A 22,014-nucleotide genomic window follows, 5' to 3' on the forward strand; every position below is an offset into this window, starting at 1 on the left:
CTTGTTGGATCTTTCCTTGATATTTACACTATATGTTTGTGAGCCTGGTCATGTAAATGCATATAAATAAATAAAAAAAAGCATCATAACTTTGCAACCCTTCAAGGTATGTTGATCTTAAATTTTGAGACTGTGACTGTGTCTTTTCTGTTGTATTGCATAAATGCAATGCAACCAGACTGATAATCTCAGGGTTTAATTTGGTTTTGTTTGTGTGTTCTTTTTTATTATTATTATTTTTGTTATATGTTTTAGCCATGATTGCCATCCACAGACTGCAACGGTTTCAGTTTGTGTTCTACTGAAGAAATAAAGTCACCTACATCTTGGATGCCCTGGGGGTAAGCAGATAAATTCATTTTCGGGTTGAACTATCCCTTTAATGTGAAACCAGCCCCTATCATTACAGTGATGCTGGGAAGAGACTGCAATGGAAGTTTGGTCAAACCTCAAGAACACTATAGATAATGGGAAAATCCAACATCTCTGGCTCAGTACTGCTTCAAAACAACTGTAAATGAATAATTTAAAAATGTCAAGCACATTGTGCATTTGAACTCCACTTTGATACTTTGCATACTCTCATTTCAAAGACAAGAGAAAAGCACACTAAACACTAAAGTTATTAGTGTTATCTGAACAGGCAATAAAAAAACGGACTATCCTGGAGAAGATATAACGCATGTAAAGCAGCAATAGTGATATGTGATGAGCCACATTTGATGGGACAGTACAAAGTGAGAATCACTTAGCCATGCTTTAAATAACCTTTTAAAAGCCCCTTCCATCCGAGATTAGAGCAGTTATTGGTAAGAGAGGGAGGAAGGGTGCTCTCAATGTTGGATTATGATGGATTTATTTCAGGCATTCCATCATCAGTAATGTTCAGAGAGGTGCTGCAGATGTTACTTTACTGATTACATAAAATGAGAGGACAAAGTGAGAGAGAGACAGCATGAAATTCTATTAAAGATGATGCTTAGGTCCGGAAAGAATTAAGCTTGTCTTGTTACATATAAGCCATCGGTTTGAAACCGAAATGACTGAAGTGAATGAGTTTAAAATAAATATTTAACTTTCTATATATCATTCAAGTAATTTATATATTATTTTTATATCAATTTCTGCAAGAAAATCATATTTTTCCTATCTTGAATCTATTTGACTATATATATATAATATATATTATATATATATATATATATTTTTTTTTTTTTTTTTTTTAAGTAATTTATTTCTGTGATTTCAAAACTGGATTTTAAGGACAGTAGGGGAGATTTCTAGGAGGAACAGGCAAAACAGTTGGAGAGGAGAGAAATTAGTTGGAAAGAGAGAGTGAGAAAGTGAGGCCAGGATTAAAAACAGACAGAGATACTGTATATACAAGAGCTTTGTCATTCATTCATTATGGATTTAGACTCTCAAATAATCCCACCACATCATGGCCTAAATTCTGATGTACAAAGCTCTAATTTTTCTGACTTTTAGTATATTAATCCAATGAGAAGATTAAAAATATAATATGCCCCAAGACGGTCAAATACATTGAGATGGAGACCTCACATGGGCCAAATTATGATTCAGTGACTGAAAAGAAAGAAAGACTGAGCAAGACAATACAGGACAAGGCATACTTTTTTCTTTTCTTTTAATAGAAAGTCATCAAGATGAAGGTTCTTTAATTCAGCCCCTTTACTGTAAAAGCAAAGGACGTTAATTTGTATCCCTTTACCACAAACAAACCCACACCCACCCACCCACCCCAACATCAGGCAGTAGAAACAAACACGTTTACACAGTAATACGAACGAATGCTGCGACTCCCAGTAAATAAAGCATTTTTTTTTCTTCAAGGAAAGGCAAATAAATCACTTTTTTTTTTTTAAGATTAAGCAAGAATAACCCCAGATAGCACACAAAGAGCAAATAAGGTTTGGGAGAAACAGAATGCAGAACTACAGAGACAGGCTATGTTTTTTAACACTTTGGACATGGTTCCAAATTCTGTTCCAGTTACTGTTTTTAAAGTGACTGAACAAGTTTCACCCTCATGTCATTCCAAACCTGTTTATAGCTGAATGACCATGATATTCTTTTCAATAGGATGGAAGTGAATTCCTGGTCCTTAAATAAAGCTTGGACACTCCACAGATCTTCTTTTGTGGAATAAAAAAAGTCATACAACATAGTTTTGGAAAGACATGAGGGTTAGTAAATTGTTACATTTTTCATTTTGGAGCAATCGATTCCAAGTAAAACTATTAATTTTAATCATCAAAACAATGAGAACTAGGTGCTTTTCTAATTGTTTATGTCCGAGCAAAGACATTTTCAGAGTTCTTAATAATTCAGGAATTGTGGGAAAGGGAATGCAAAGCAATACTTTTAAGACGTGTTTGACTGGTAAAGGGTGCAAAACTTGAGCAAGACAAGGCTTCATGAATTTGCAAGGCATCGCTAAGAACAGCCTGAGCACAACACAGTTGATAGTTCCACCACAGTAGGCATCTGAACGCAGGGAGAACAAGGAATAGGACAGACAAGGTAAAAATATACACAATTATTAAATCATTTCCTTAGCTGTCATATTTAGACACTTTTGTGCTCAATGTGCATTTATAAAATAACTTCTCTTTAAGCAAAACAACAACAACAAAATCAAAACACAGGAGACAGCATTCAATATCCAGAAAAAGCACTTGTCTAACAAGAGCAAAATTTTTCCATGCCACAAGTTTCAGATGTCATCTCACATACACACATTGTTTCATTCTTTACTTTAATAAACACAAGACGACATTTTCTGAACTGTCTTCACCAGTGCTGACAGGTTCACCAAGCAAAGGTGACGGGTCGGGAAAACAAGAAAGAAACAAGACAGCATTGTACAAATCCATGCAGAAAGCACTCCCATTCTCCACTATGTTTAGGTTGATAGTCATGTGATCATGCTCACCGGATCATTATGGAAGATATATTTAACCTTTACTTGTCCATGTGGGTGAAATATTATACCGGAACCATCTCTGCTTCTCCTAAAGGCCACTTTGAGCTTTTAGGAAGAGACTGACTAAGAGAGATCTACTGGACAATTGGAAAGCATAGCAACTGAAAAGCTTCTAGAAAGAGACAGTTCTAACATGAAATCCATTTGAACAAACTATAGAGGTAAAAAAAAAAAAAATACACAAAAAGCAAACCTAACAAAAACAGAAATAAAAAAAAACTCAGCAGTGTTAATATTTGGGTATTACAGTACCAAGACAAATGCATTGGGAATATCATCTATTTTTATAACAGTATCCTTTACCCGGTTTCTTTTCATTCTCTCTCATACACACACATAAACACACACCACTACTTCTAAGGGAGAACGGAACCCTCACTGGCCACGCCCCTCAAACTTCATCAGCCAATCACCTCCCTTGCCTAGCGTGCTTGACAGCTCCACTGCAGTGCTGATGTCATGGGCAGGTTCAAGAGACCGTCTTAAGTCTTTAGAGCTTCAGTGTGGTGCTTTCATCCATCCATCCTTTCATCCATCCATCCTTTCCACAACTGCATTCAGCCTGAAGTACTTCTCCATGTCTGCTTCCCTCGTTCTCTACAGAGATGTGGAAGGAAGCTTTTTCACCCGTCTCTGCGCCAGGAATGAGGACTCGATGGGCTTCAGCTCAGGGGGTGGTTGGGAACTCTTCAGTGCTGAGTATGTGGCGGCCATCGCCCCTGTGAGAAGAAAGTTGGTGAAGTAATAGACTACCATTTACGTTCTTTATGATAAATTTAAGAGCCTCATGGCTGTGATACCTTGACAAGCTTGGCATCTTGATGTTGTAACTGGCTGTTGGGAAGTTTGTCTCTCTGAATGATCCACGGATGCTTCAGGACCTGCTTGGCTGTGAGTCGCTGGTGAGGATCCACATGGAGCATCTTAGAAACCAGATCCTGCATTGAAAATAATGCACGTGAGAAAATAAAAACCCTGTCGGAGTGATTTGAACGGCTGTGTGGATGGGGGTAATGGCCTACTTTGGCAGCATCAGACACCGCGTCCCAGTTGCCTCCCTTCAGAGTAAAGCGTCCACTCCCTATCCGACTCAGAATCTCTTCTGGAGTGTCTTCTGGTCCGTTGGCAAATGGTGTAAAACTGGGACAATTAAAAACCAAAGGAAAAATTAGTGTGGGTGTGTCAGATTTTGTGTGTGTGCAGTGTTTATTAATAATGCGAGTGAATGTTTGTGTGCATTCTTACCCAGCAAGCATAGTGTATAGTAATACTCCAAGACTCCAAATGTCACAGCCCTCATCATAGCCCTGTCTTTTCAGTACCTGCAACACAAAATGATAACTTTCAGCACAGTTATTGAGAATAATACTCAAAACTGCACCACAAAGACATCACACTGATGCCAAAAAATTTAAAGCCACATAGAACAAATTGTCCTTTCATATAAATAACTCCACACAAAGTCCCAGCCAATGTGTTTTCACTCTAGTTCAAAACATTGGGAATTTAATATGTTTACTGGTCTACACAGAATTCCTCAGTCTACTGCGAGAAAAAACGCTCACCTCGGGTGCTACAAAGTTGGCAGTATAGCAGGGTGTCATGAGGAGGCCATTGTCTGCCCGGAGCTGCTTGGCAAAACCGAAATCACAGATGCGCAGAGATTCTGGATTTCCAGACTCGTCAACATACAGAATATTACTTGGCTTCAGGTCCCTGTGCACAACCTTGGAGAAAAAAAAACACCAGGGAAGATTAAGATATTTTATCAAAATTACCTGGTGGTCGTGAGGGGGGTTTCAAGGAGTCGATGGTTGAATAAATCCCTGCGTCTTCCTCTCCAGTCTAAATAACAAAGAGTGATATATTATACAGCGGAAAATATTAAAATGATACAAATTACCTGCTCTAACAAATGTAAAAATTTGAATACTTACTGTGTATGAACTGGCTGTTGCTAAAGAATGTCCTAGCAATGAAGACTGACATTTCAGCAAACCTTGGCATGAATTTATGTTTTGAGTAAGAAATGGCTTAAAGGGGGGGGGGTGGTTTAAAACGTACCCAGTTGTTTTGCTGACGAATTCCATCCAAATCCTAGTAGATTTCACAAGTAGAATTTATGCATAGTTTTCTCTCTTTTTTTTTTTTTTTTTTTTACATTTCATTTTAAAGGAGTAGTTCACGCCCAAAACAATGCTGACAATTTATTCACACACAGCCCATTCAAGATTTAGAGATGATTTAGAAGATTTAGTTATGAGAGATTTCAAAACAAAGCAGTTTGTCCATATCCGGTTCGGTTTGCGAACCAAATCATTCGATGTAACTGGATCTTTTTGAACCAGTTCACCAAATCGAACCAAAACGTTTTAAATGGTCGCGGGTCTCCAATACGCATTAATGCCACAAATGACTTAAGCTGTTAACTTTTATAACGTGGCTGACACTCCCTCTGAGTTCAAACAAACCAATATCCCGGAGTAGTTCATGTACTCAACAGTACACTGACTGAGCTGCTGTGAAGAGAGAACTGAAGATGAACACCGAGCCGAGCTAGATAATGGCTCGTTCTCCGGAGACATGGAGTGAAGTTTATTAATGACATAATTTTTGGGTGAACCAACCCTTTAATTACTCACCCTCATATCATTCCAAACCCATAAGACCTGTTCATCTTCAGAGCACAAATTAGGATATTTTTTTATGAAATCTGAGAGCTCTCTGACCCTCCATAGACAGCAATGAATATTATCACGATTGTAAACTTTAATTGATGGACTCTCATTCTGATGGCACCCATTCACTGCAGAGGATCCATTGGTAATAAAAGGGATGGAATGATGAAGTAAATTTTCAGCAAATTTTCTTTTTCAGTGAACTATTCCATTAATGATTTCATAAATAGTATGCACTCAAAATATACTCAGAAACATCTTTACCTCTCTGCCTTTGACTTTCCTGTGATGAAAGAAACATCAAACTTTCAAGCTGAACATTTATCCTGTACAATCAGAGTGTTAAACTATAAGCCATAAGGAAGACGTCCATTTTTTACACTTACGTGTGCATCTGTACAAACAAATGCCCACGAGTCCAGTCACTACAATTCCTCCACCACTTGCAACCACAGCAATTAAGAAAAGCATTTCTGTGTGAGACAAAGATATCAAAGATTAACAAGAAATGCACTGTGGCATTAATTTATATAGTTAATGTTAAGTCCCATCCAGTTCCTCTTCAGGAACTCGAGCTGCATCAAACAACGCTTTGGGGAACGCGCTTAGCGTGATCGACTCTGAATATCGTGTGTAATCAGTCCAACGGAAGAGCGTGACGTCACAGGCGGGGTGACGTGAGCTACCAGGAAGCTATAAAGCACGTGCTACACAGCTGGCGTCAGCTTCGCATCTCTCAGCAAGCGCTTTGTGTGTGAATGTTATTTGTTTGTTGATGCCCGTATCGCGAGGCCCAAAAACACTCTCGGCCGAGGTCTTCTAAGCCTAAACAAGATCTTAGGGCAGTCCTAGAAGCTAAGAAGTCCTCGGCCAAAGAAGCCCTGACGCCAGAAGCCCAGGGTTTCAGAGGGCAGCCTCTGCTGGGGTAGAGTGGTACACACCACAGTACACGGTGCCCGTCTCACCTCAACGCCCTCTGGGGGCCGATCTGCAAACCCTGCCAGTGTTCCAGGGCGCAGCAGTCCCCAGCGAGCATCGTTCTCAGTATCTTCCGCCCGTGCGCGTAGCGGGGCTGAGACGCTCGCCGCCCCTGTGGGGGCCTCTTACACCAGAAGTCAGTCTCGAGAGACTGATTCCCTAAGTAGATTATTTAGCAGCGTGGAAACTACTGCCAAATGTATCTCAATGGGTCCTGCACACAGTAGAAAAAGGCTACCGTATTCAGTTTGGCTCTGCACCGCCAATATTCAACGGGGTCATTCCGACGATAGTCGGCCCCAGGCAGGGTCTGGTTATGGAACAGGAGGTGAAAACCCTATTAGAGAAGGAGGCCATCGAGGTGGTCCCTCCTCAAGACAGGGAGTCCGGATTTTACAGCCGGTATTTCATAGTTCTAAAGAAGGATGGGGGGTTTCGTCCGATTATAGACTTGAGGGTCTTAAATCGCTCAGTTATGAGATTGAAGTTCAAAATGCTCACAATCAAGCATGTTGTAGCTCATATCAGGTCCAATACTGGTTTGTCACAATAGATCTCAAAGATGAATACTTCCACATATCCATCCTTCCACAACACAGGAAGTTTCTGAGGTTTGCTTTTCGGGGGCGAAGCTTACCAATATCTAGTACTTCCTTTCGGCCTTGCACTCTCACCCCGCACGTTCACAAAATGTGTAGACACAGCTCTGGTCCCCCTGTGCATGCAGGGCATCCGCATTCTCAACTATATCGACGATTGGTTGATTTTAGCTCAGTCAGAGCAGGTAGCGGCTCAGCATCGAGATGTCATTCTCGCACATATGGGGGAGCTGGGTTTGAGACTGAACTCCAAGAAGAGTGAACTTTCTCCGGTTCAGAGAACCACCTATCTAGGCATAGTATAGGATTCGACCGCGATGCAGGCACGATTTTCCCCTGCTCGTATCGAGTCGATCCTCATCTCAGTCGAGAGAGTCAGAGAAGGCCAGTCACTTACTGTCAAACAATTTCAGAGATTGTTGGGTCTGATGGCAGCTGCGTCCAACGTGATACCCCTTGGCCTGCTGTACATGAGACCCCTACAGTGGTGACTCAAGACCAAGGTATTTTCCCCGAGAGGCATTCCACTTTACACTATCAAGGTCAAGCGGCGCTGCCTCCATGCCTTAGACATGTGGAAGAAACCTTGGTTCTTGAATCAGGGCCCGGTGCTGGGAGCTCCTTGTCGCCAAGTGATACTAGCGACGGACGCATCTCTCACCGGTTGGGGTGCAGTCATGAATGGCCACCCTGCCTGTGGTCTGTGGATTGGTCGCCATCTAACATGGCATATCAATTGTCTAGAAATGCTAGCAGTTTGTCGTGCACTGAAGCACTTCCTCCCAGACCTAAGGGGTCACCATGTGTTGGTGCGCACCGACAACACATCGGTGGTCTCTTACATCAACCACCAGGGAGGTCTGCATTCACGCATCTTGTACAAGCTGGCGCACCAGATCCTTGTGTGGTTCCAGAGCAAACTCCTTTCATTAAGAGCAGTATATATTCCTGGGAAACTAACTATCCATATCCATTGCTTCTGCATTCTAAGTCTTGCATTCAAAGATGACACACACAGACATACTGTCGAGGCAGGGGCTGAGGCCCAGGGAATGGAGGCTTCAGCCAGAGGTGGTGAAGCAGATATGGAGAGTGTTTGGCAGGGCTCAAGTAGACCTTTTTGCACAATGTCTCCTTTGGTTCTGTCTAGTTCATCCAGCTCCTCTGGGACTGGATGCTATGGTACAGACCTGGCCGAGGCTTCGTCTGTACGCCTTTCCCCCTATTGCTCTGCTCCCGGGAGTTCTGGCGAGAGTACGCCAGGACAGGGTCCGTCTGTTATTAGTAGGCCCGTTCTGGCCGGGTCGAGTATAGTTCGCAGACCTGGTCTCGCTCCTCGACGGCTCTCCATGGGAGATACCGATCAGGACAGACCTACTCTCACAGGCGCAGGGCACGATAATTCACCCTCGCCCGGAGTTGTGGAAGCTATGGGTGTGGCCCCTGAGGGGGCACAACTGTTAGCAGCTGGTCTCTCAACAGAGGTTGTTGAGACCCTCCTCCAATCCAGAGCTCCCTCAATGAGGAAACTGTACGCCCTGAGGTGGAAACTCTTCACCTCATGGTGCAGAGACCGCCAGCTAGACCCAGCAAACTGCCCAGTTGGTACAGTTCTGGAGTTTCTACAGGCCAGGCTCTCTGCAGAATTGACCCACTCCACGCTGAAGGTTTACGTGGCGGCCATTGCGGCCTACCATGCCCTTCTCAATGGCCAGTCTTTGGGAAGACACCCCTTAGTTACACGTTTCCTCCTCGGTGCGCTGAGGCTGAAACCTCCAGTACAGTCCCGTATTCCCCCGTGGGACTTGGTTGTGGTGTTAGAGGCAATGTGCAAACCCCCATTTGAACCCATTCAAGATATTTCAGACAGACATCTTACGCTTAAAACTACCTTTCTATTGGGTATCACCTCTCTGCAGAGAGTAGGAGATATGCAGGCCCTCTCTGTGGCCCCCACTTATCTTGAGTTTATGCCTTCTACGTTTGTTAAATTCTATGGCCTAGACATGCCAGTCACTCCAAGTGCTTCTGTCCTCTCGTCCTAAGCTGAGCTCTTCGGATGCACACTAGGCAGGGGTTTGGTAGTCTGGCGGCGTTGGTACTCGTTCCCCAAAGCGTTGTTTGACGCAGCTTGAGTTCCTGAAGAGGAACGTCTCTAGGTTACATATGTAACCCTAGTTCCTTGAGGGAACGAGACGATGCGTTTCGGAGCCATACCCCCGGCACCCCTGCCGGCACTTGCTGGTACTCAAAGCTGATGCCGGCTGCGTGGCACGTGCTTTTATAGCTTTCTGGTCGCTCACGTCACCACGTCTGTGACGTCACATTCTTCCATTGAACTGATTACGCACGATATTCAGAGTCGCTCATGCTAAGCGCGTTCCCCAAAGCTTTGTTTGATGCAGCAAAAAAAGTCTTGTTCCTCGAGGAACTAGGGTTACATATGTAACCTAGAGACGTTTCCAATGAATGCACTGCACTGAATAAATGCATCCCCTGAGTAAACCTACTTACTTTTATTTGAGTACTTTTTGATTTCAGGACCTTCAGTCATCAAGGGGAAAACTGTAAAGAAAATACTTACCATTAGCATATCTGTTTTATATTCAGCATATTTAATTATCTTGTTTTTACTCATTCACACCTGGTTAATAGATTAAATGATCAACTTATTAAGCTTGGATCTGAATTGAGAATTTTTAAGACCATAGGTATAGAAATATACATTTTATAGTATTTACCTAATGCGTGTTCTGTAGTATGAGTAAGCGTAGTCGATTCCAAGGATGTTGAAGTTTTGTAAATCAGAGAAGATGATGACTCAACATCTGTAGGATCTATTGAACTATGGGTGGCATGGGTACTTAGACTGGATGTATCTGTAGTAAAACAACACATTTAGATGAGTGGGTTTTAACCCAACTAATTAATATGTTTGGTAAGTAGAAGAAAATCATGAGAAGGAATGATGCACTTACCGGTTACCAAATCTGTTATGATTGCAGTACTGGATGTTACAGCCAAAGCTATTGAACCCACAGAACAAGAGTTACACTACATGTTTAACATATTATTAATGGGCAAATTATGTGAATTGAGAATTTTTAAGACCATAGGTATATAAATATACATTTTATAGTATTTACCTAATACGTGTTCTGTAGTATGAGTAAGTGTAGTCGATTCCAAGGATGTTGAAGTTTTGTAAATCAGAGGAGATGATGACTCAACATCTGTAGGATTTATTGAATTATGGGTGTCATGGGTACCTAGACTGGATGTATCTATAGTAAAACAACACATTTAGATGAGTGGCTTTTAACCCAACTAATTAAAATGTTTGATAAGTAGAAGAAAATCATGAGAAGGAATGATGCACTTACCGGTTACCAAATCTGTTATGATTTCAGTACTGGATGTTACAGCCAAAGCTATTGAACCCACAGAACAAGAGTTACACTACATGTTTAACATATTATTAATGGGCAAATTATTGTTAAATGGATGATAATCATATGAGGTATGTGCACAAAATGAAATAGAATTATGTTATTTGAGAGGATATAGCCTTGTTGTTAAGTAACAACAATCAATCAAGACAACTCACAAGTTTCCGTGTTCGATGTTGATGACACAGTGGACAAATTCGCTGAAATGGATATTTAAATGAATTATGAAGTCGCAATGATCAGTTAAGATTAGAGAGGGTTAGAATAAAAAAAACTAAAATTGGCCTTACACAGTCTTTAAAAAGCTTGCATAGTTATATTTTAGCAGATATAGTAAAATAATTTTTATTTAGTGTTTAAGACTTGATGAGTAAGGGTAAAGACAAAATTGTTCTGTTTGCTGTGGAGTCAAGAAATCTGAACATATGATTAAAAGATGAATATGAGAAAAAACTACAGAATGTCACAGTTTATTATTGGGAGAATGAACACAAAGATGTTATACCAGCTAAAAGGATCAGCACTTTTAGAGTTTCATCTCCCTATCTGATGTGAGCATAAGTATTGGCACAGTTGCCTCACAGGTCTTTATAAGTGTTCAGCTGTGTCCTGTTGCATTAATTATTCAGATTATGTGGAATGTGTCTTATCAGTTATATCCATTGCTTCTGCATTCTAAGTCTTGCATTCAAAGATGACACACACAAACAAGGATGAAGACGAGGAAGTCGACTCTTATAGAAAAGCAAGTAATTTGGATGCTTAAAGAAAAGAGGAAGTCAATTAGAACTAAAGGAAAAACAAAGGGCATGGAGAAATAAAGAGTTTGGAAACTACCAGTGACATCATCAACCAACGCTGACCTGATTGGATGAGAAAACAACAGTAGTTGATGACAGACAAATCATAAAAGCCGTAAAAATTAACCCTAAAAAACATGTCTGTAAAATCACTAACAACCTGCAGAAAGCTGGGGTGATCGTCTGTCAATCTACAGTCCGCAGGAGAATTTGACACAGAATTACAGAATTAGAATTAATGCAAGGTGCAGACCTCTGATCAGTACTAAAAATAGAAAGGCAAGATGCTTTACAAATGTGAGCCAGTAGAGTTTTGGAACTGAGTTGATGGACCGATGACACAAAGATTAACCTTTATCTAAGTGATTGGAAAGCAAAAGTGTGGAGAAAAAAAGGAACTGCAAATGATCCTAAGCATACATCCTCATCTGTAAATCTTGGTGGAGGTGGTGTCATGGCATGGGCATGCATGGCTGTCTCTAGAACAGGACATCTTAATTTTAATGATGTCTTAATGTATGCTGACAGTAGAAGAATGAATTTGAAAGGTACAAAATCATCTTGGCTACCAATATTCCAAAAAATGCCACCAAACTCATTAGAAAGCGCTTCATATTGGATCAGGACAATGACCCAAAACTCCCTGCCAGTTTAGTAAAATAAATATAAAGTCTTAGATTGGCCAAATTAATCTTCAGATTTAAATCCGATTTAACATTTATTTCACCAGATGAAGAGGAGACTAAAGACAGAAACTCCCTGTGGCGAGGGGGACGTGGTTTAGCGGAATCTGCAACGGGAGAGAGATGGGGGGAGCAGAGCGAGGCGTAAGTAGGTCAAGTGCAAATAACGAACACGTGTGTTTGATTGCAGTAATTGGCGTGGAGAGACCGGATATAAGCCGAGTCAACGCAGAGAGAAGGAGAGAGAGACACGCTGGGACCTCGTTCTGTGTTGGGAAGCTACAAAACAGTGTTGTTGAAGTTATTGACTGTGTTTGCTGTCTATGCCCAGAGGGCATCGTGATTTATTGATTATAGTTAAATAAACGAGCGTCCCAGCAACAAGCCGACTCCTGCCTTCTTCCTTCCTATTAAGACTGTGTTGAACCTTGCTACAGTGGTGCCGAAACCCGGGAAGGAAGAAGAGCATCGCCGCCATGCAATCTCCGTCAGGTACGCCATTTGCAGACATCATCCAGTCGCTCGCCGGTCTTCATCAGGAACAACATCCACACATGCTGGCGATCAAGGAGGAGCAGGACAAACGCTTTGAGGCGCTCCTCCGGGCCCAGCATGAAGACCGCGAGCTGTTCCGGAGCTGGGTAGACCGGGAGGTCCGGGCCACCCCTTCGTTTAAGGACAATACATCTCCTCTGCCGCTCAACCTGGGGCCTCAGGATGATCCGGAGGCCTTCCTGGACCTGTTCGAAAAGTCGGCAGAGGCTCGAGGGTGGCCCCCTGTGGACTGGCCCCTGCGGCTCATTCCCCTGCTGTCCGGTGAGGCGCAGGTAGCCGCTCACCAACTGCCAGTTCAAAACATCATGGCCTACCAGGACCTCAAGCGTGCCATCCTCCAGCGGGTCGGTCGGACCCCGGAGCAACATCGCCAGAGGTTCAGGACTCTAACCCTGGAAGAGTCTGGCCGGCCCTTCGTGATGGCACAGCAGCTCCGGGACTCCTGCCGCAAGTGGTTGATGGCCGACAGTAGGGACGTCGAGGATGTGATCGATCGTGTGGTACTGGAGCAGTTCGTGGCCAAGCTGCCAAGGAAGACTGCGCAGTGGGTCCAGTGCCACCGCCCGACGTCACTGAACCAGGCCATCCAGCTGGCGGAGGACCAAATGGTGGCGTGTCCAGGGGTCGGCGACCCCTTACCATCTGCTTCTCTCTCCCCTTCTCTCTCCTCCCCTCCCCCCTCTCTCCCTAAATCTGTCCCTCTCCCCAGGTCCCGTGGAGGGTTTCCGCCAAAGCTAGCCCTGAGGTGGAGGACGAGTTACTGGGCTGAACCAGCAGCGGGGCCCAGGGATCCGTTCCCCAGGTCACGGCCTCTCCGCTCTCTCTTCGCCAATCGCTTGACCTACTTCCTGCCGCCAGGGTGGCGGTAAAGTCTGGGCCGGCCTGTTGGCGTTGCGGGGACCCAGGGCATTTTATTGATAGGTGTCTGTTGATGGAAGTGGGGACGTTGATCCGGGTCCCCGACGCGCCAAAGGCTGCCCTCGATCAGGCTGGCTTATACAAAATACCAGTGAGTATCAGGGGGGGTACATATCAGGCTTTGGTGGATTCAGGATGTAACCAATCCTCCATCCATCAAAGCCTGATTCATCCAAGGGCATTGGATAGTAGCCGCATGGTTAGGGTTCGGTGTGTACACGGGGAAGTGGTGAATTATCCTATTTTGCCTGTGGATATTAAATTTCGGGGGGAAAAACATAGAGTAGAGGTGGCCGTTAATCCGCACCTCAGGCATCCGATAATTTTGGGGACGAATTGGCCCGCGTTTAATAAATTACTGGGGTACTTGTGTTCGGATGTCTCTTGGGGGAAACAAGGGAGGGCTGGAGTAGCGGTTGCGCAGGTGGGAGAGGCTGAACCAGAACCTCCGGGGCCTGTGGCAGGGGAACCGAGTGCTCTCGAACGGAACATCCTCCCTGAGCGCGATGATTTTCCCCTGGAACAGTCCCGCGATGAAACGCTGAAAAATGCCTTTGACCAGGTTCGTTCGATTGACGGGCAGCTTCTCCACCCTGACCAGCCGCTCTCTTATCCTTATTTTTCAATTTTAAAAGATAGTTGTATCGGGTGACCCAAGACGCCCAGACAAAGCAAGATACAACCCAGTTATTGATACCTAGAAGCCGTCGGGAAATGCTTTTCCAGGCGGCTCATTGTAATCCAATGGCCGGGCATTTAGGGCAAGCGGCTACACTAAACCGTCTCATGGCCCGCTTCTTCTGGCCGGGCATTCACGAGAATGTGCGCAGGTGGTGCGCGGCTTGTCGTGAATGTCAGTTGGTGAATCCACCGGCCACCCCAAAAGCACCATTGTGCCCCCTTCCATTAATGCAGGTCCCCTTCGAATGAATTGGCATGGACCTCATCGGGCCATTAGAGCGGTCAGCACGGGGACATCACTTTGCATTAGTTCTGGTGGACTATGCAACGCAATATCCTGAAGCAGTGCCTCTCCGCTCTATTTCCGCTAAGAGTGTGGCGAGTGCACTGTTTCAATTAATCTCCCGGGTGGGGATCCCAAAGGAGATCCTCATCGATCAGGGCACGGCGTTTATGTCACGTACTATTCGCGAGCTTTATGAATTATTGGGCATTAGATCGATTCGAACAAGCGTCTATCACCCACAAACAGACGGGCTGGTCGAACGATTTAATCGCACGTTAAAATCCATGATTCGTAAGTTCGTTCAGGAAGACGCCAAAAATTGGGATAGGTGGCTAGAACCCCTCTTGTTCGCTGTACGGGAGGTCCCGCAAGCCTCCACGGGGTTTTCCCCCTTCGAGCTTCTTTATGGGCGCCAGCCCCGCGGGGTCCTCGACGTCCTTAAGGAAACTTGGGAGGACGGACCTTCTAATAGTAAAAACGAAATTCAATACGTCATGGACTTGAGAACAAAACTCCACACGTTGGGGTGGCTATCCATGGAGAATTTGTTGCAGGCTCAAGACAAACAGAGTCGGTTGTACAACAGGGGGGCTAGACTACGTCAATTTGCACCGGGAGATAAAGTGCTTGTACTCCCTACATCTAGTTCAAAGTTACTCGCGAAGTGGCAAGGACCCTTTGAGGTCACACGGCGGGTTCGGGATCTTAACTATGAGGTAGCTCGAACAGAAAGGGGCGGGGCACATCAAATATACCACCTCAACCTGTTAAAAAAATGGTCTGAGGTGGAATCAGTGATGCTGGCGATGGTAGTGAGTGGGGAGGAGGATCTCGGTCCAGAAGTGAGTTCAAAATCCCAATCTCTCGCTCTGGCCCCTGGAGGAGACCACCTCTCGCCCTCACAGCTCACTGACATCAAGTCCCTCCAAGCAGCCTTTGCTGATGTGTTCTCGCCCCTGCCTGGTCGAACGGATCTCATTCAGCACCATGTTGAGACCGAGCCGGGCGTGGTAGTTCGCAGCCGGCCGTATAGATTACCTGAACATAAAAAAAAAGGTGGTTCAAGGGGAGTTAGAGGCCATGCTAGAAATGGGAGTAATAGAAGAGTCCAACAGTGACTGGGCGAGCCCGATAGTTTTAGTACCTAAAACAGACGGCTCCGTGCGGTTCTGTGTGGATTATAGGAAGGTGAATGCTGTGTCGAAATTCGACGCATATCCAATGCCCAGGGTGGACGAATTACTTGATCGACTGGGCACTGCTCGCTTTTACTCGACGCTGGACTTAACTAAGGGTTATTGGCAGATCCCCTTGTCTCCCATGACCAAAGAAAAAACAGCTTTCACCACGCCGTTCGGTTTACACCAATTCATTACTCTTCCCTTCGGGCTATTCGGGGCTCCAGCCACTTTTCAGCGTCTGATGGACAAAATCCTTCGTCCGCATGCCGCATATGCTGCCGCCTACCTGGATGACATCATCATCTACAGTGGGGATTGGCAGTGACATATGCAGCATTTGCGAGCTGTCCTAAAGACGCTGAGGAGGGCTGGGCTCACGGCTAATCCGAAGAAGTGTGCAATTGGGCGGGTGGAAGTAAGATATCTGGGTTTCCACTTGGGTCATGGACAGGTGCGTCCCCAAATTGATAAGACTGCAGCAGTTGCAACGTGTCCAAGGCCTAAGACCAAAAAGGATGTTAGACAGTTCTTGGGGCTGGCAGGGTATTATAGAAGGTTTGTACCTAATTTTTCGGATACTGCTAGCCCGCTGACTGATTTAACTAAAAAGGAGGCACCAGATACAGTTCAGTGGACGGAGCAGTGCCAGCAGGCTTTCACCCAGTTAAAGGCTGCTCTGTGTGGCGGACCGCTCCTGAATGCTCCTAACTTTTCTCTCCCTTTTATCTTGCAGACAGACGCGTCGAACAGAGGGTTGGGCGCAGTCCTGTCCCAGGAGGTGGAGGGGGAAGAACGGCCGGTGCTGTACATCAGTCGGAAGCTCTCTAAGAGAGAGACGATGTACAGCACCATAGAAAAAGAATGTCTTGCAATCAGATGGGCTGTTCTTACCCTCCGATATTACCTCCTGGGGCGGGAGTTCACCCTCTGTTCGGACCACGCTCCCCTGCAGTGGCTCCACTGCATGAAAGATACCAACGCGCGGATCACCCGGTGGTATCTCGCTTTACAACCTTTTAAATTTCAGGTGATCCCAGGCCGGGCGTACAGATGGCTGTGGCTGACTTCCTCTCCAGGAGGGGGGGGGGGGGACAAGGCTGCAGGCCGGACGGCTCCCCGGCCTGAGTCGGGCGGTGGGGGTATGTGGCGAGGGGGGCGTGGTTTAGCGGAATCTGCAACGGGAGAGAGACGGTCAAGTGCAAATAACGAACACGTGTGTTTGATTGCAGTAATTGGCGTGGAGAGACCGGATATAAGCCGAGTCACCGCAGAGAGAAGGAGAGAAAAAACACTGGGACCTCGTTCTGTGTTGGGAAGCTACAAAACAGTGTTGTTGAAGTTATTGACTGTGTTTGAGCAATCGTTTGCTGTCTATGCCCAGAGGGCATCGTGATTTATTGATTATAGTTAAATAAACGAGCGTCCCAGCAACAAGCCAACTCCTGCCTTCTTCCTTCCTATTAAGACTGTGTTGAACCTTGCTACACTCCCCAAAACAACCAACAATTGGAATTGGCTGCATTAAAGTCTGCAAGGGATCTGCAACTAAATATAACTTGTAATCTATTACATCTGCCTTAAATTCAACTGTTCGAATACTTATGCTCACATCAAATAGTGGGATGAACCCTAAAAGTTCTGTCCTTTTTATTTGGTAAAACATGTATGTGTCGAAAGACCTAATAATAAAATGTCACATTCTGTAGTTTTGTCGCATATTCATCTTTAATCATATTTGCAAATGTCTTGACTCAACAGCAGATAAAGCAGTTTTGTCTTTATTGTTCCAAAACTTATGGAGGGTACTGTATATATATTTTTGTTCACTGTAAAAACCAGGCTCATGGTTATGACATCAGCTAAATCCTATTAACGGTTTAAAAGGGGGTGGTCACACTGTTTCCTGCCTAAACTTAGTGTTTCAATTGGAAATGCATCAGCGCCAGAGATGTATAGTAACGAAGTAGAACTACTTCACTACTGTACTTAAGTACTAAAAGGCGGTATCTGTACTTTACTAGAGTATTATTTTTTTCTCCTACTTCCACTTTTACTTCGGTACATATTTTCGCTGAGTTTAACACTTTTACTCCAATATTTTTTTTTGTGCTGCATCGTTACTCGTTACAATTATAATAATGTTACGAATTATTCCATTACAAACCACTGCCAGAACTGTAGATGGCAGATTTGATGAAGCTGACATCATTGAGCGAAACAAGCGATTAAGAAGACTGCGCATGCTGACTGAACTGCTGTGAAGAGAGAAATGAACACCGAGCCGAGCCAGATATGACTCGTTCACGAGTCAAGAACCGTTTGCATCGGTTTTCGGATGACCAGTAACGTTAGTTCTTTCTGACAGTTCGATTCAATAAACCAGTTTAAGAAAACAGTTCACCGATTCTTTTGCGCTCCTGGGCTCATAACATTAACACAGAATTAGTTCAGAATCCATCACCAAAAGAATCAGTTCGTTTCAGATGCTCTGTGTGTCGGTTTGCTTCACGCTAAATCACACATCCGCAGTATCATCAGCTCCTCGGTTCACGAATCGGACGTGTCTGACAGAAACGGTTCTTGACTCGTGAACGAGTCATTATCTGGCTCGGCTCGGTGTTCATCTTCAGTTCTCTCTTCACATCAGTTCAGTCAGTGTACTGTTTGAGTCAATGAATTACTCCGGGATATTGGTTTGTTTTAACTCAGAGGGAGTGTCAGACACATTAAACAAGTTAACAGCTTAATTCATCTGTGGATTAATGCGTATTGGAGACGCGAACTGTTTAAAACGATTCAGTTCGATTTGGTGGACTGTTTCAAAAAGATCCGGTTACATCAAATGATTCGTTCGCGAACCGGATATCACAAACTGCTTTGTTTTTAACTGTCTTATAACAGACACGGAAGAGAAGACAATGCTGAATAAAGTCGTAGTTTTTTGCTATTTTTGGACCAAAATGTATTTTCGATGCTTCAAAAAATTCTAAATGACCCTCTGATGTCTTATGGGTTTGAAACAACATGAGGGTAAGTTATTAATGACATCATTTTGCAAATTGGGCTAACTAACCCTAGTAACCATTTTTTGTTTACAAGAAGTTACAGTCAAAGGAATTGTGATTGTCCTTTAGGTTAATCATTTGAAATAGTAAAAACAATTACTATTTTGAACAAAAATGTTAAAACTTTTGACTACTTTCTTTAATAACTACATAACACAATACTTCTACTTTTACTTTCAGTACTTGAGTAGTACATTTTAAAATAGACTACTTGCAATACTTAAGTACAAAAAATGTTGAATACTTTAGTACTTCTACTTAAGTGTGGTGCTTAAAGAGCACTTCTACTTCTACTCAAGTCACTTTTTTGATAGAGCACTTGTACTTTTACTCAAGTATGGGTCTCTAGTACTTTATACATCTCTGATCAGCGCAAGAAAATAAACTCACTTTCAGCACCTATAATGCGTCCTAGTATTTTCTTATGTTACAAGAATATTACTTAATCCAAGATATTTGAAGTAAGGAAATCTGGAAATTCCATGATAATCCCAACCTTGATAGGTTTTTCCCTTGGGGGTCATTGTAGTCGGGCTGCCCTCTGTGGTTGGTGGCAAAGACGACATGGCTGGCAAACCTTGCAAGAAACAAAAGCATCTGCTTTGAAAAGAATAAACCACTTCATCTGTCGTTTAAAAATAATTTTTGTGATTAAACAGCTTACCTCTGACCCTGACTGAGACTATGTCGGAATGAGGTGATGTTCCATTTTCTTTTAAGGCATGCACAGTATAGTAGCAGGATATGTTAACATGTGAACTCTCCTGATCGTGTGACCATATGATCAGTTCGGCAGCGGTAAGGGAAAAGTTACACGATGCACTTGGTTTTAAAAAGTCCTCCTGTCCTACAAGGTAAAACATGCACTCAGATATATGCAGATTCTCATGACCTCCACAGACCATCTGCACCTTCTCTTCATCAGTAGCAAATGTTGGATATATTGTCAGCTTGGCCTGCGGCAAACCTATAACAAACATGAGACACACAAATTCACCTTTGCAACAAAATATAATAACAATTAATTAAGTACTATTATTAATTTAATTGGAAGTTTAATTTTAATTTGTAATTATTCAATTATTATTATTAATTTAAAGATCTTTGGTGACATTAACACATGCACATATATTTTGTATTAATTTAATAAATTTAACTTTGCATGTGTTAATGTCATTAATTTAACATACAATTCGAATTCTATATCTATAATTGGACCAAATAGCATTTATGAAACAACTGACTCTTGAATATGAAGAAAAGTTTATTTTAAAAGAGAGAAAAAATGTTAAAGTAAATATTACATTAACATTTGGGCAACACTATAAAATGAGGTCTCTTAATAACATTTGTTAATGCATTAACATGAACAAACAATGAGCAATACATTTTTACAGAATAATATTAATGTTTGTTAAAATATTTTTCACATTTTTCATAGTTCACAGTGCATTAACAATGTTTTTAAAACTGCATTAGAACATTTAGATCAATATTAGCTCATATTCATAAAGGCTGGAGATGTTCATTATTAGTTAATTTTAACCAATGTATAATTAATGTTAGCAAATGAAACTTTGTAATTGTAAACTGTTACTAGCATTCGTAAAAGTCAGGTCTAGAGCTCTAAAATTAGTATAGTTTATAATAAAAACAAAACTGCAATGTTCAACGGGGAAGATAAATGGAAATTTCTTTATTATTATCTTTATAAAGCATAAGGGATCACTTACCTTGCGATTTATCCTCCAGTACAAGATGAAAGATTATGAAGATGAACAGGGCCATCTCACAATGTCTGCAGGTACTGTGAACAAACTTAAGATTAGAAATGAACAATAGACAATACTCTGAAAGTGTCTGAGAGGGAAGTAGGTAATGAGACTTACCTTAACATGGGCAGAATGTCAGTTCAGCTTGATATTTCTGACAAGAATCCTATGCTATATTAAAATATATTTCTAACCAATTACATGTATCAATTTCAGAATATGCTCAAATCTGAAAAACTGACCACCAAGTAAGAAAACTAAAAGTGAAAATCATCCTCCAGAAACAGGTGTAGGTTAACATGGGTGATGAAGACATTTAAAGGAGAAGTTTACACAATCTCTTTCACTTAATCTATCAGCTTTTGTTTACCGAAACAAGAAGTTCAATGGTCCTTGAAGTTAGATTATGAGTCAGGTGAAGATTAAATGTCACCTTATACACAATACATTATGTCAGGTTAGCAAATCGTTGGGTTAATGCAAAATGCTGAGGATTCAGGCCTTTTTGCATAAGGACTTTATGTTATGCAGTTCTGGGGGGGAAAAGGGCATCGATGGAAGAAAATAGTGGACAAAAATGTTTTTATATTTCTAAAACGTTGTTTGTTGAAAATGTGTGTTATAATCAGGCTTAACTTCCTCAGACTCCCCTATAAACCCAATATAAGAAACAAAGTGCCCTCTGGAGTCAGTAAGGGAAGCCTATGTCCTTTTTTTTGTTGAGGAAATAAAATACAATGTCATCAATAAACCCCAGCAAATATTGACAAATGGCATTGCTTAGCAGATGGAAAATGTATATTTTTAGCCATTATAGAATTATGTCTGTTTTAGGTGATATTTACACATCCCCTCATTAATCTTATGGACACATTGGAGACCACACTATTTAGGCATGTTGTGCAAGGTCACTAATGACGTTTGCAACCGCTTGTGTCAGAGAGATACCACAGGAACAATGCAGTGCCGTTAATTTAAAGCATTTACCGATGGTCTTAATGGGGTCAATGTAACAACAATCCACAGCCATCGCTGTGGCCTTCGAGGCCTGAAAAGGATCTACTGCCTGGGTTCAGAGAACAAAATCGAGGTCCCCTTAATGTCAGATATTAAATGTCTAGGGCCTGTTTGAACAGGGGGTTGGTGATTATATAAATCGGTCAAACAGAGAAAAGGGAATTCTTCTTTGAGCAAAGAGGATCTGCTTTGAAAGGTTGCTAGGAGTGACAAAAACCACAGAAATGGAAGTGCTTGCCAGACTTTCTGTCTCTTTTGTAAACAGTTACAAGGAGAGTCTGAGACATTCGTCACATAAAAAAAAAAAAAAAAAAATCATTTTTACTGTAGCTAAACTTTGTCAAC

The 22,014-nt window shown here is 42.7% G+C and overlaps 3 protein-coding genes across 3 annotated transcripts in view; 1 reads left to right on the forward strand and 2 right to left on the reverse strand.

The window, feature by feature from the left end:
* Window positions 1-3,732, forward strand: part of LOC113110570 (voltage-gated potassium channel subunit beta-1-like) — a 68,012-nt gene extending 64,280 nt beyond the window's left edge. Inside the window, exon 10 of the mRNA XM_026274699.1 lies at window positions 3,611-3,732. Within this exon, the coding sequence (XP_026130484.1) occupies window positions 3,611-3,732 (122 nt within the window). The remainder of the gene's footprint in view (window positions 1-3,610) is intronic.
* Window positions 3,733-3,777: 45 nt separating this feature from the next.
* On the reverse strand, window positions 3,778-4,743 carry LOC113110571 (ribosomal protein S6 kinase alpha-1-like; the record flags this gene model as incomplete). The annotated part of the gene is made up of 4 exons (XM_026274700.1): window positions 3,778-3,945; window positions 4,030-4,147; window positions 4,253-4,329; window positions 4,573-4,743. Coding segments are annotated over 4 exons (519 nt in total), but the record flags the coding sequence as incomplete, so codon positions are not given.
* A 254-nt stretch (window positions 4,744-4,997) lies between these two features.
* LOC113110572 (uncharacterized) lies at window positions 4,998-21,933 on the reverse strand. Its single transcript, XM_026274701.1, has 14 exons — window positions 20,770-21,933; window positions 20,614-20,687; window positions 19,545-19,847; window positions 19,377-19,457; window positions 10,870-10,911; window positions 10,646-10,693; window positions 10,409-10,546; window positions 10,241-10,288; window positions 10,004-10,141; window positions 9,777-9,827; window positions 6,072-6,158; window positions 5,950-5,968; window positions 5,068-5,104; window positions 4,998-5,006 (listed from the first exon to the last, which is right to left on the reverse strand). Exons 1-14 carry the CDS (start codon window positions 20,775-20,777, stop codon window positions 4,998-5,000), a joined length of 1,083 nt encoding a protein of 360 aa, XP_026130486.1. The 5' UTR covers window positions 20,778-21,933.
* Window positions 21,934-22,014: the final 81 nt, after the last annotated feature.

This window comes from Carassius auratus, chromosome 11 (genome assembly GCF_003368295.1).
Source record: "Carassius auratus strain Wakin chromosome 11, ASM336829v1, whole genome shotgun sequence".
NCBI classification, from domain to species: domain Eukaryota; kingdom Metazoa; phylum Chordata; class Actinopteri; order Cypriniformes; family Cyprinidae; genus Carassius; species Carassius auratus.